The sequence below is a fragment of the Opisthorchis viverrini genome (genome assembly GCF_000715545.1).
Source record: "Opisthorchis viverrini unplaced genomic scaffold opera_v5_104, whole genome shotgun sequence".
Classification (NCBI taxonomy): Eukaryota; Metazoa; Platyhelminthes; class Trematoda; order Opisthorchiida; family Opisthorchiidae; genus Opisthorchis; species Opisthorchis viverrini.
This window is the reverse complement of record NW_008751762.1, coordinates 133,429-146,198: the sequence shown is the minus strand read 5'-3', so window position 1 is coordinate 146,198 and position 12,770 is coordinate 133,429. Positions and strand designations below refer to the sequence as shown.

At 41.2% G+C, this 12,770-nt stretch overlaps 1 protein-coding gene across 1 annotated transcript in view; it reads right to left on the bottom strand.

Moving 5' to 3' along the window:
* T265_05546 (hypothetical protein) overlaps positions 1-11,943 on the bottom strand; it is a gene marked incomplete at both ends in the record, with an annotated part of 23,771 nt that extends 11,828 nt beyond the window's left edge. The window contains one exon of the mRNA XM_009170587.1: positions 11,730-11,943. Within this exon, the coding sequence (XP_009168851.1) occupies positions 11,730-11,943 (214 nt within the window). The remainder of the gene's footprint in view (positions 1-11,729) is intronic.
* Positions 11,944-12,770: the final 827 nt, after the last annotated feature.

Genomic DNA, 12,770 nt, shown 5'->3' with positions numbered 1-12,770 from the left:
GCAAAATGCTTAACCTTTGTATTTTGAAGGTCGCATTCTCTTGTCTCTCCTTTTGTCACAGTTTAAAACTCAACAGGTCTACCATATTATCCTGAAACATTTCCAGGGAGGTAGGAATCCAAGGTCTCCAGTGTAACCAAAGTCAATCTGAAATTCTGACATTCTTAATTTATTCATGGAAGATTTGAACGCATTCCCGCAGAATCCCCTGGTTTATTATATTCGTCCAATGAATGCGCAATACGGAGCCACCCATCTTTTAACTGGCACGGTACCTAAGGTATCGCAGCATATAATCTAAGCGGAGTACTTTATGTATAAGTTTGTTGGAAACTCCCCAAAGGCTCATCAGGTAGGCGCAGAATCCAAGTTGTCGTCAGACTCATATTTTATTCGGATCCAGGTTTTGCGCACTTGGAGAAATATAGTTAGTTGTAGACTAGTTTGGTTTTAACGGGAAACTCAGGAGCGTTCGAATTAAAACTCTGAAATATCACACAAACTGGGACGTGAAACATCCTTTGTGCAGCACAGTTAGCTAAAAGTATCATGAAAAAGCCATACAGGTATAACTTACCTGAGTCCACAAATGTGTGCATATCGCCAGCTGCATGCAAGTTGCGTTCAATTAGAACATGATTTTGGCTGTGCCTACTTGATTAGTTTTAAGAAAAGTGAAACTGGTCGTGAATAGTGTGTTCACTCTAAATAGACTCACTTTGAAATTTTTCTTGCTTATGACATTAGACTTAAAATTGCTGCTGATCCTTGAGTTTCTGTTAGGAGAATAGGCATTTATTTTCCCCCGAAGCTTCGTGTAAATTCAATGCACTCTACAATGGTTCCCTTTTGAAGAAAAGACCTTAAGAGAGATATCCACAGTCAGTATTCTTTGGCCCCCTGTCACCTAATATAGAATTTTTCGAATGAGAACCCCGTGGAAAAATCGCTCTAGACACATCCATCTTCTTATAAACTGTGTTGTTTGCACCAGTTCCCAAAAGATCAAACTGATGTAGGTGTGACATAACCGATGGTCAAATGGAGAATAGCAACTTCAAGCCCAGCATAAGGTTCCGCAATGCATAAAACGATGTACATATGTCTAACTTTATTGGACAACGAGCCGCCGTCTGAGTTGTCAAGTTGCACAAACCAACCAGTGTGGTTTTGTTGGCATCCGACATTACATGCAACAGATGATTGTGAGACCCCAAGCAGCTCTCTATACCACACTTCTTGGGAGAATCGCACTTGTTACTGGCATGGCCTGGTTTTTGGCATACAAAACATAACCACTTCCTTCTCGCCACACGCCATCTTGCTTGCGTTTGCAGGTCAGTAAACCGACGACATTGGGCCAGCCCATGCTCTCTATCGCAAAGGGGGCACGAGTCATCGGTTTCCTTCTGAACGGCAAATACACCATGGCGCCTTTCGTTGCCTACCTGATGATGATGCGTTTGAGGACGATGGTGTTCTGAGCCTATGGTAAGCATACCATAGCGGGCCTCTTGAGAAATGAAGTTGCATAGGTCAGAAAAACCTATCTGTTTTCTAAGGTTGTCCATGGTGTCAGCCAACTTTGCCCAGTTTCAACGAGTATCCTTCGATAACGTACGGAGAATACACTGTATGGTCGAGACGGAATTCATGTCACTGGTATGATTCTGTAAACATAACTGTGGTCGATAAGGAGGAACTGTCCTTAAAGAGGATCCCATGTTAGCTTGGCCTCCAGAATGGTCAAAAACGCTCCGTTGAATGGTGAAGAGTAGTCGTCTCTTTCTTATATCTAGAATCCTGAAATTCTGCCGACCCTCCCTACTTAAGACATTGTCTTAAAATTTCCAGCATGCCACTTTATGGATGAACTTGTCTGTGAACTGGATGTATTCCAAAACTTATGCTTCTATTACAACTACTGGTCTGTCAAATTTTGCTCCTTTCGGCTAAATTTCATAAAGGCAACGATGAGACTCATTACTGTTCACCTGCCCTTGCATTTTACGTCAGACATAGTTTTCTCCCATTCAACCGATATATCGTTTATGATTTCATACTTCAAGTCCAGGCTAACTGAATCAAATTATTTCCGCTCAACATGTGTCAACTCATAGAATATACAATCTACTTGGTAACAGCATATTCTGTAGGCAAGTGAACACAATTTTTTATTTCTCTCACATAAAGGGCAATGCTGCACTTTGTGTAGTAACTTATCCGGAAGTTGGTTCCAATCTTCCCTTTGATTGAGACAAAATAGAGTAAATTAACATAGCGCCTGCGCAGAGGTCAAGCCACTGTATGTCTAAAGCGGGGTTGAAATGGAGAAAACTCACACAATTACAAAAACCGCTGAAAGGTTTTGAGACAAACTAGCTTGAAGTTATCAATAAAACCTCATTAGACAATAAAGTATAAGGGAAGTGTGCTCTTATTTCGTCACACCAATTTTCCCATTATCCCTTTCTAAACCAGTTATAAAAATTATTATCCTTGTTAATTGTGAATTCATATCGGATAAAAATTTTCACTTACTGAATGTGCTTTGAGTTTCGACGATAGGCGCAGGTGGTTTCAAGATCTTGTCCAGGAGCACAGGATTGGTTCTGTCCACCATACTCTTTTAGAAATTCTCTCACTGATGCCATGTCCTACGGTTTCATGTCTTGATTATACATCATCTTGATTATACATCCGTAACTGCTGAATCAAGACTGTCATTAACGTACTGCAGTTCAATGTGTCGGGCACCTTGTTTAATCCCAAACTCCCATCCAAAATGGCTCTTTCCAAAGTCAGAGTTCATTCGTCAGACAGCTATTCATGGACCACTACTCTTAAGCCTTGCATGTCAAATATGATTTACATAATAGTGGACTGATGCCATTTTGTGTTATCGATTCTGATCTTCTGTCCAGTCCAACGCTTTAAGCTCAGATCTGTTTGCTGGAACAAGAAAAATGCTGTCTCAGTTTACGGACCACGGAACTCATCGGCGAATCGGCCATAACACTTGGGCTGATGAATCAGGGATATACGCGGACACGCACATCAGACGACAGCTCGACGCTTCCAGGGATCATACCAGTGAGCTTCTGAACCCATCTCGACAGCCAGGGTAAGCCAAATAAGAAGACCTATCTGCCACCTTATTTTGCATCTTCGTTTTTTGTCATCATCAGTTGCAGTGATGGACTGTATAGTGAGTTGACTGATCTGCTAACCATGATACGCCGAAGTTCTGAAAGCCCTTACATAGTCAGGAAAACACAGGAAGTTTACAAAGTGTTTGTTGGAGTGCCTCGAGACACCCAACACCACCATTAAGGACAAATTTTTGCCGTTAGAACTTGGAGCATTTCGTTTGTTGAGCACACATGTTTGACACACACATGTTGACGCACACATGTTGACACATGTTTCCGTCCAGTATACCCAGTATATCCACTGAAAACCACGTACAATTGAAGAGAATAGTTGCGCGATCATCCAATATTTTTTGAACACATTGCATATAATGGATTGGTACTAGGCTGGGAATACGGATTGACGTAAATAAGCGATGCATATAGATTTCCTACTAACATTCTTTTCACCCTTTTATTAAATTAAAAACCATTCTGTATGGGTTTGATTGCTTAACTACTCCAGTAGGATTTAAGTGTAGTTGCATTTGCGCAGGCCGTTTGAGATTTTTAGCTATAGCCGCTAAAAATGGCCTGACAACTTAAAAAAGAGTGTGGTCACCACTGTGTGATGAAATCTACTGAGACCGAAGACCAAACAAGTAGAATGAGAGTAGCGAATACATAGCCTATTTGGCAGCTGAGCGAATTAAGTTTGTACTTTCCCGATTCGCTGTTTCCACTGCATTCTATTCCACTGATGTGATTTGTTTTTAAACCCAGCTGGAACTGCCGTATTTCTGTCATTTTTGAGCTTCAGTGAAAAATTATCCAAAGGATGAAGTGAATGTAAGCTTATCCCCAAAGCTCCGAACATCTCACTGAAGTTGCAGCCAAGCATGTATACGTAGCGTAGTGGACTGCTGACCAGTGCATACCCTGTTGAGGTTATTTGGGGAAGGTGGTTCAATCATATCGAGCCAGTGGCCCTAATTATCTTCTCAATAGCGCCAACCTCCTCTGATGTAGAGTGTCATGGTTGTACGGCAGTGAAACGTCGATGTTGAACACTGATTTCTTGTTTTGGATGATGATGTGTCAGAAAAAACACTGATTTCATGCTGTCGATGATGATGATGTCAGAAAAATTAGAACTGAAAAGTCCAGTTTCCTGCATGTTCAACATGATTTTTAGCATATGGTGCAGTAGTGCAAAACCTTACTTGGTATCATTTGTTTCTACTACACCAAGAACGTAAACTCGTCTAGCGCTGTGATTCACTGACCGATATGCTCGAATCTCATATCAGATCAAACAGGTTCCTATTTGAGTAGCTTTCTTTAGACGTTCTCTTTTGAAGTCCGTCTGTGATCTGAAAAGTAGCCACCGTTTCTGGCCAACTCAGTGTGTCTGTTTGACTTTTGAGGGTTGGCCAACGAGCAGTAAAAAGGTTGCATTGTGTCGTTCTTTTAGTTGTTGATGATAAAAAGCAAAATTCAGATAACCACCTGCAAACACAGTAAAAACGAATGAAACCATGGTATTCATTCGCTTGAACAAAGGACCCATTGGCTTGTATTAATTCTTGGACATAAGTATACTTTGTAAGATGGTGATATTTCAGATGAACGGAATTCATATCTCACCGTGTGATCATATCAAAAACGAATTTTTTAGAATGAACCATCCATCTCAATCAGCCTTCTTGGTTTAGATGGCTCTCTTGGTGTGTCCTAGACCGCTGTGCATTTATGAATCTGAGACGATTCAATCATGTTTTTAGTCGGTGGCAGCTACAGTTACTGTACGACAAGTACGCGGTTCTTACAGCTGATAATGATGAAGATAATGACGATGATGATGATGGTGATTAGTCATTTTAAGTGGTTGCGCCCATGGTATTGCACTTTTGGTTTTGTAAACGCCAGTGGGGTAAGCACATCAAGTTCACAAAAACTGTAACGGCAGCTTTTGATATCCTTCTAAGAGCCTACCATTATTTACCTGCGGTTATCGCCGACTAAAAGATACACAGTAACCATAAGAACGAAGCCAGCTTTCCCGACCAGCTGACAGTCTGGAAAAATATCCTTAGAATCCGTAAGAAATGTCTTTACGACTCAGCTTGACTCCATGTATCACACTTAAACAGTTCCGCTGTACGATGTAAAACAGTAATTTTTACACCTATCCACGAATCCATTTCAAGTTCTGCGTGTGACGTATTACCAACCGTTTACACAAAATACGTTTCATCTAATACGAGTTTTTCCCCTAAAGTAATCACATTCATAATTTTGATATCTCGCACTTCACTAAGAGCTTTGTATTTGGCTCCTAACTGCTGATTTTTAGTTGTTGCAGTTTCCTGTTCACGGAAAGAACCCATTTTTATGGCTAAAGGATTAAATTTTGTTGAACCGGTAGTCACCGCTATTAATTAAACAGTTTATTGAGCAAGTATTTCAACCACGTCATGTACCCCCTCGTTCGATCACTGGCGCTGTTACCTAGGATATCATTGCTCTAGCCGATATACATGCGTTCACAATCACAAATTTGGTGGAATGGTGGAGCATTCGGGTCGGTTTTTTCCAGTCCATCTGTCACGAAATAATCTGTCAAGCTCTCACATGATTGACAGGCGATGCCCGGAAAAAGAACAAGAGTACGCAAAGTATCAGTTAGTGCACAACTGTACAGGGTGCAGGGATGCGCTCAGAGACCTCGAGCAGTCTCTGATGGGATAAAATATGTCCAGAGGAACAAATATCATTAGCCGGAAGGGTCATCCACGACCAAACGGTATCTGACAAGATTTATTCTTGTTCGCTCAGTTGGTTGCTCCAGAGTTCCGTTTGGCGACATTCAAGACATTAAAAGTTTCCACCCCCACCCCCCATCCATAGACAACACCTGACAAAAATCGGTTCTTTCTGAAATTGTAGTAAGTGTACGAAACCTAATTTTCCAAGAAAACGTTATATGGGTTCATTCATAGGCAAATTCCAAACATACATGCTTTTTCAAGTCAAATATTAAACCACTTGGCTGGCTGGATGAACTTCATTCAAAATGACTGGCTAGGTGAGCTTCTGTGGATCCTTCAAACCATGAAATACACCTTATTAGGTATTGTGACAAGCCATCCACACTCGAAGATGATGCGCTTGTCTTACGTCCATAGTTTTTTTGCTTTCAAAACAAGTATCGGTAAGTGGGCGGTATGACAGAATTTCATTCGCTTGTAGTCACTACTCCTCCTCTCCTGAAGTTGTTATTCCTTACTCTTTAACTTGCCAAGCATGAAAAGGAAGATGAAAGTTGACTTACTACTAATATTTGTTTCGTTTTGTCGAACAGCAATATGCGAACGTTTTCCTGCCCGTCAGCGTGGGTCTTATAAGCCTATGGAACGATTTGATTTCACAACCTTCTGGATACGTGCTGAACACTATAGCACTTGATCAGCGTTGTTAATGTGTTACACGTACAAAATAATCTCGCCATCCACCAAACACTTAGTTCGTGTCATCGGATTCGATTTTGGACAGCGATGACTTCTCGGAAGAAAGGTTCATGCAACTTGTGGTTTTTTTTTCATAATCAAAATATTTATATAAATAGCTCAAAAGTATTAATAATTCAAGCGACTAGGGTCATCAATCGTTACTCAAGGAGCTCGGATCAGAAGTTGCTCGATATAGATTGGATGACTGAAGGATGAATTGCACTATGCGTTGTCTGACTACGATTTAATCACACTGGTGATCACCCGCACGAGGATGAATGGTTGAGTGTTCAGACTACCAACTGGAAGTTTGCTGGTTTAAACATGCACTGAGCTTTGTGAGATGCACGCTAAGGATGATCCTCCGTGTGGATGAGAAAGCTGTATAGTGCTTGTAAGATTTTAGGCATAGAGTGGTTTCACTTATTTTACAAAATCTCAATTTAAAATCACACAACACAAATTGGTCATGGTTTATTGGTTTAGGGTGACAAGTTTATGTCGTATACTTGGTATCAAAAGCCGCGAATGATCTAGGTTACTGGGTACAAACAATCATTTTTTCGTCTTACAAAGTGCAGGCCAGGGATAAATTTCTTATGTACTGCTTGTTATTTTCTTCCACAGATGTTTCCAAAGCATGCGGTCTTACAGGCACTTAACTGTATAGCGTGCGTGTCTGCTAGTTAACTCAGCAACTTGTCTCATCTTCCCGTGTCCTCCATATGGGAAGCCTTGATTACCAGTAGCAAATTAATGTTACCCAAAAAACTTCCGGGAATTTGTTAGTGGGATTTGTCAGCCTGCAATCGCTCTGCAAAGAAATTGGAACACGCTTGCTTAGGGAATTTCCCCAGGTGTAATTTCACTGGCTTTCTAATCGACCTGTTTTTGCCAAGGCGCGTGTGCTGTAACTGTGGTGAGCAAAGCTGTTTTCTCTAAGTCTAACACTAAGTGGCACTGCATGTCATCTTAAAAAACGGACTGTGTTTCTCTTTGGGCCGAAAGAATAACGCCCCAGAGAGTCATACTCACATTTTGATCGTCACCTTGAAGCTCCATAAAATAACTGAGCACCACGCACCACGCCCAAAGTCTACGATCTGTTAAATCAACGGAGTGGACTTTGTTGCAGCTCGCACCTTCTGGTTAATGAGGATTTTTCACGGGTTTTGTGCCCATCAAATTGAAAAACGAATAGAAATTTAGTGGACAATAAATGATTGCCTCACCTAAGATACCTGAGTGCACCAAGTCATACGGAGACGAGGAAATGAGAGAAATCAATGTGAATTCAACGGTCTTGTCGAGGTTTGCCTACCAAACGTAGGTCTTAGCTCCTGACGTAAAACAGCTTGACGAACGTGTTTTTACAATCATTGCTCTTTTACCATTGATGTTGTTTGGATATGAAAATGTTCAGGAGTGAGGATTTAGAGATTTTTTTGAAATTTTGGAAGCTTTTCCTCATTACGTGTCCATGAATGCATGAGTGGACTTAAGAAATCCGGAAATAATCAACTTTTCTGAAAGTAGTCACTCCTGAGGGATTACTTTAAATCACTTTATTAGTTAGAGGAGTTTCTACTACACCTGTGTTTGCTTTGTTTCTATTCTATTCTATTTCCATCAATATGGCTGCAGTAGAAGTTCTTGCATTATGTTTTCGTCTAATCTGTCAACTGATCGTCTAGTCGTCATAACCACTTCACTTTTCAGGAGCTGGAGCAGAAAATGAGACAGTGAGCGTCCAACCAGCAAAGGTTTGTCAGGCAAATTCAAGGCTTTGCCCTTCTTTAACTGCAGGGTTCGTGTGATCTAATGTCTTCAGATTGCAAACTTTGCGTTCGTGCAATAAAGTAACTTGAACCATCACTTGTTCTCAAACTATGACGCGAACAGTTCGCTCAGGATTATGAACACTACAGCGAGGTTTTGCTCTGTTATGATTATCTGCACCGAATAACATGCTCTAATACACAACCACCTAACTGGAAATGAGTCTTTCAATGTGATTAATGGTTAATAGACCTCTCCTGGGACAAGTCCTGTCAAACAAACTGTCAGTCTGATATTTCTGAGCCCAATAGATGCGTCCAAACAAGAACAAATGAACCGATTGATTAAGAGCTTCGGAGTTTAGTCATAGATTTGCCGCAAATTTTCAGTACATTCATGAGGGTTCGGTTCACAAAAGACAGAGATACCCTTCATGAAGGAAACTACCCACAAGGTTGCTGAAAACTCTTCGGCAACTCACGATGGGTTTTGCCCTTCTTGAGGCTAATCAGGCAGGCATAGTTGTTAGCAACCTTGTGAGTAGTTTCATCCGTGGAATTATACCGCGATACCTGGAATATCGTGCCAACTGAAACATAAGGCGGCCTGTGTACAGCACATTCAGTTGAAGAATATCATAAACGAAACATTCAGTTAAGTCTCTTGCGAAAACCTAATTTAGTTGCAAATGAGTGTATTTATCGAAATAGAGATTGCCTCTTCATTTAACAAGGAATAGACGTATGCGGCTTCGGGTAGAACGGTCTGGATGAAAAGAAGGCATCAGGTGAGCTGACACGAGTCAAAGTTCAGGAATCTTGTCTGCTTGTGGGCGGAAAGTTTGTTGTTTCTACCTATTTCCTGTCATCTTGAAGATTGTGGCCAGGATCAGTCCAATGAGATTCGGATCGATAAATTTCAGCCATACAGGTAGAGTGGTCATCACAGACCGCTTAATGATAATCTGATGAAATTACACCAGAATTTCTAAGTAAACCTTATGTTTGATTTTGGATGAAAAGTTGGTCAATACAGTATCACACCGGTTCACACAATCGTTGTTAGACGGTTTGTCGAAATAAATTTATGCTTTCACTGTTGGAACGCTCTTCAAGCTCCGCTGAAATGCCAAGTGAAGAAGATTAAAAAAAGCCAGTTTATTGAGTAAATCCTGGAAATTCTGGATGGTGCTTGCTGAAAGAGGAAGTGTGTAGTTTTTGGGTGAGTAGACACACGATTTTCGTCTTTTTCAAATTCCACCTTCGCATTTTAACTAAGTCCAGTCCAGTCCAGATTTTGCTCGTGATTCTACAAGATGGAGAATGAGTTCATCGCATAAGTGGGTAGCAGTGAATAGTATATGGTTGATTATGGGAATCCAGGACTATTGCTTAGAACAGAAATCAGGAACGGTTTCTGAAGTGCTAAACATACGAATATGGACACCACCGAGCAAACGTAAAATGATCGAACGGTTTTGGTGTTCCAAGAGCCTATGATTCTGCGGAAGCTACAACTGCATGTCCATTTGTGCGGAGCCCAAATCTGCCCTGACTAATTAGCCATTTGGTCAATCAGTATCGTTCCCTCGAGGTTGCGCTGTCATTTCAATGCACCCAAACAATTTCAGTCAGAATTAGCGTGTTTGACGATTCAATTAGTCTGAGCAAGTGTTAAGCTGCCTTCAGCGGAGACGGCTGCCCAAGTTAGTCGTCAATAAGTATATGATAAAGTTTGAAATAGGACACCATAAAAAGTCGCAATTTTTCTGTTCATCAGTGCCTGACCTAAGCTGACTCCCTTTACGTTCAAAAATCCTACATAAAACATATAATAATTCACCGTGTGCACCAACGTTTTTAGCGGATGTACCATGTAAATTTTTTTCTGGGCAGCTTGATTGTCCAACGTCATGCTTAGTTCCTATCCGGTTGCTGTTAATCTCAGAATGGGTAGCCCAATATTCGAAGCGTCAGTTGAGACCTTCGGATCTCAATCAATAACTTTTCTGAAACTTGGATCATACAAGCTGTCTAATTTGGTGGTGCCCATTTATTGATATACGCAGAAGATATAACCATCAGAAAGACCATTTCGCCTTGGTTCCATAAGGCAATCAATTCATGACAAACCAGTTCGCACTGCTTTTTGATGTTGATTATCGTGCGCTGCTCTACCACACTACATACCACCCGTTAATACATCACGCTACCATACAATATTATGCATCCTGTCGAAACAGTCAATTACCTGTACCGAGAAATCTAATACAACTTCGCGTATTTGGAAGACTCGTTTGTTTTCTACCTTAAACCATCAAGCCACGTTAAGTTTTGTCGTAACGTGCTTTCATGTGATGTCGATCGACGTCCATCTGGAACTTTTCACAACTCCTGGGACGACGTCACATGATGTCTGATGGCTGGATTTTTCACTGAGCCTGGAAATTCTGTTGACAGTTTCGTCATCAGTCAAGGTGACTTCATCGGTGCATGGTGATGTAAAATTGGTGCACCGATGTGGAGGTCTCCACCAGTGCTGTGCTTATGTAGGCTCAGTTTCTTCTTTTTAAAAGTTACCTTTGATTACCAATTGTTTTTGGATGGTCCGTCGGACCACCTGACATTTAATTGTCCTGCATTCATTTAGACTTCATTCGCCCTCCAATGGGCATTGGTTCACTGGCTACAGGCTTACTCCAACTATTTGATATGTTCGTTTGCCGGCCGAGTTTCTAGACTGAGCTAATGGTCCTATACTCGTATAGATGGGTAAATTTGGTCCAACTCAAAACAATGTTTAAGTGGATTGGTCGTTCAATGCTTCGGTTGTGGAAAATTATTCTCTCTATCTAAGCGGCCTGATTATCATATTTCAAAATGGAATCGTTGGTACCGTATGTGAAAGGAAGGTACAACAAATGGTGCTTTTTACGCTTATGCTTGGTGTTTTGTGAGGTGCATTTCGTCTTAGTTTTTTAACAGAATGGTTTTTGCGTCTTGTGTGGTTCATCTGGTAGAAGAAATGGTTCCATTTACACCTAGGTTTGTCTTAGCATAGCTGCTCTGGTTTCTTACGTGAAGGAAATGCACAACGATCTTTAATTGCTTCACATGGAACTTGACGAAGTCCAGAAAATCTGGAAGGGATGTCAAAAAAGCCGAACTCAGGCGGTTCCAATTTGTCGGGTCTTTCTCCTTGTCGCACCGGTCGGACGTTGCTTTAGTGCCAGGTGAGTACTGTTAGTCTAATACAAGCGCACTGTTCTAAAGCAGTAAGGTAAATGTGTTCACTAAACTCATCTTACTTTGCAAGAGAGGAAATTCATTTGGCAGTTCCGGTGAGTGCTGCATGCATTCCTGTGGACCACCATACTTGGAGAGTAGATTGTAGGTCCACACATCCACTTGGCTTCTGAATTGCCAATAGCCTTCACAACCACCCGGATTCAAAGGCATTAGTGGATCAGGATATCTTAGGTTGACAATATGCTCATACCGTCGTGATATTTTCTGGTCCATGGTCTAAATTTCATTTCACTTCATTTTCAACCCATGCATCAGAAGCGTTCCGCATGTGCATCCAGCCATTGGCTTGCATAAAACCTCATAAAGGGGTACAACCGGTATAAACGTAATACACTACTTATAAGGTTGCCCACCTGTGATAATTGGAATAGTGGTAGGTATCTTAACTACCGAATGTACGCGTAGTATAGAAGTCCGAATATGGACGAATGAATATCGTACATTCTCGAATATCGCGGCTGTACAATCAATCGCATCGTAAAACAAAGGCATATAAAAACACACTAAACAGAATGAATATAATAGAGTCAATGTTCACCACATCCACCAGACGTTGAATGAGCGTGCGGGTATTTATAGCCTCTAATAGGTTGGAACCTCAAGCGTTCAGATCTTCTCAACGTCGGATTGTCAGGTTCAGTGTTTGATTCATGCTCATCAGAACCATCTGTCAGAGAATCAGAAAGGTCATTAGTGTTTGAAGCAACAGACGTATTGTCGCCAAACTGACCTCTAGCATTGAATTCGACCTGATCAACATGCCGTCTGTGACTTGAGAGATCTTCGAGGTCAAGAACAGTGACCATACGATTCCCGTTCCTCCCAATAACAACACCAGTAGATGGACGTAGATCGTTAACTTTGAAAAATGTTACGTCGGCAGTCCCAATGCATTCCAGGTTCGTGCGTAAGGATCTCGATTTGAATAGCCCTGCTGGACTCTTACCAGTAATTGAATGAGCAGCATTCCTGTACTGCATCAAGAAATTATCAATAACTCGATCAAGATCATGGAAAGTAACAGGCGAAATAGAATTGAT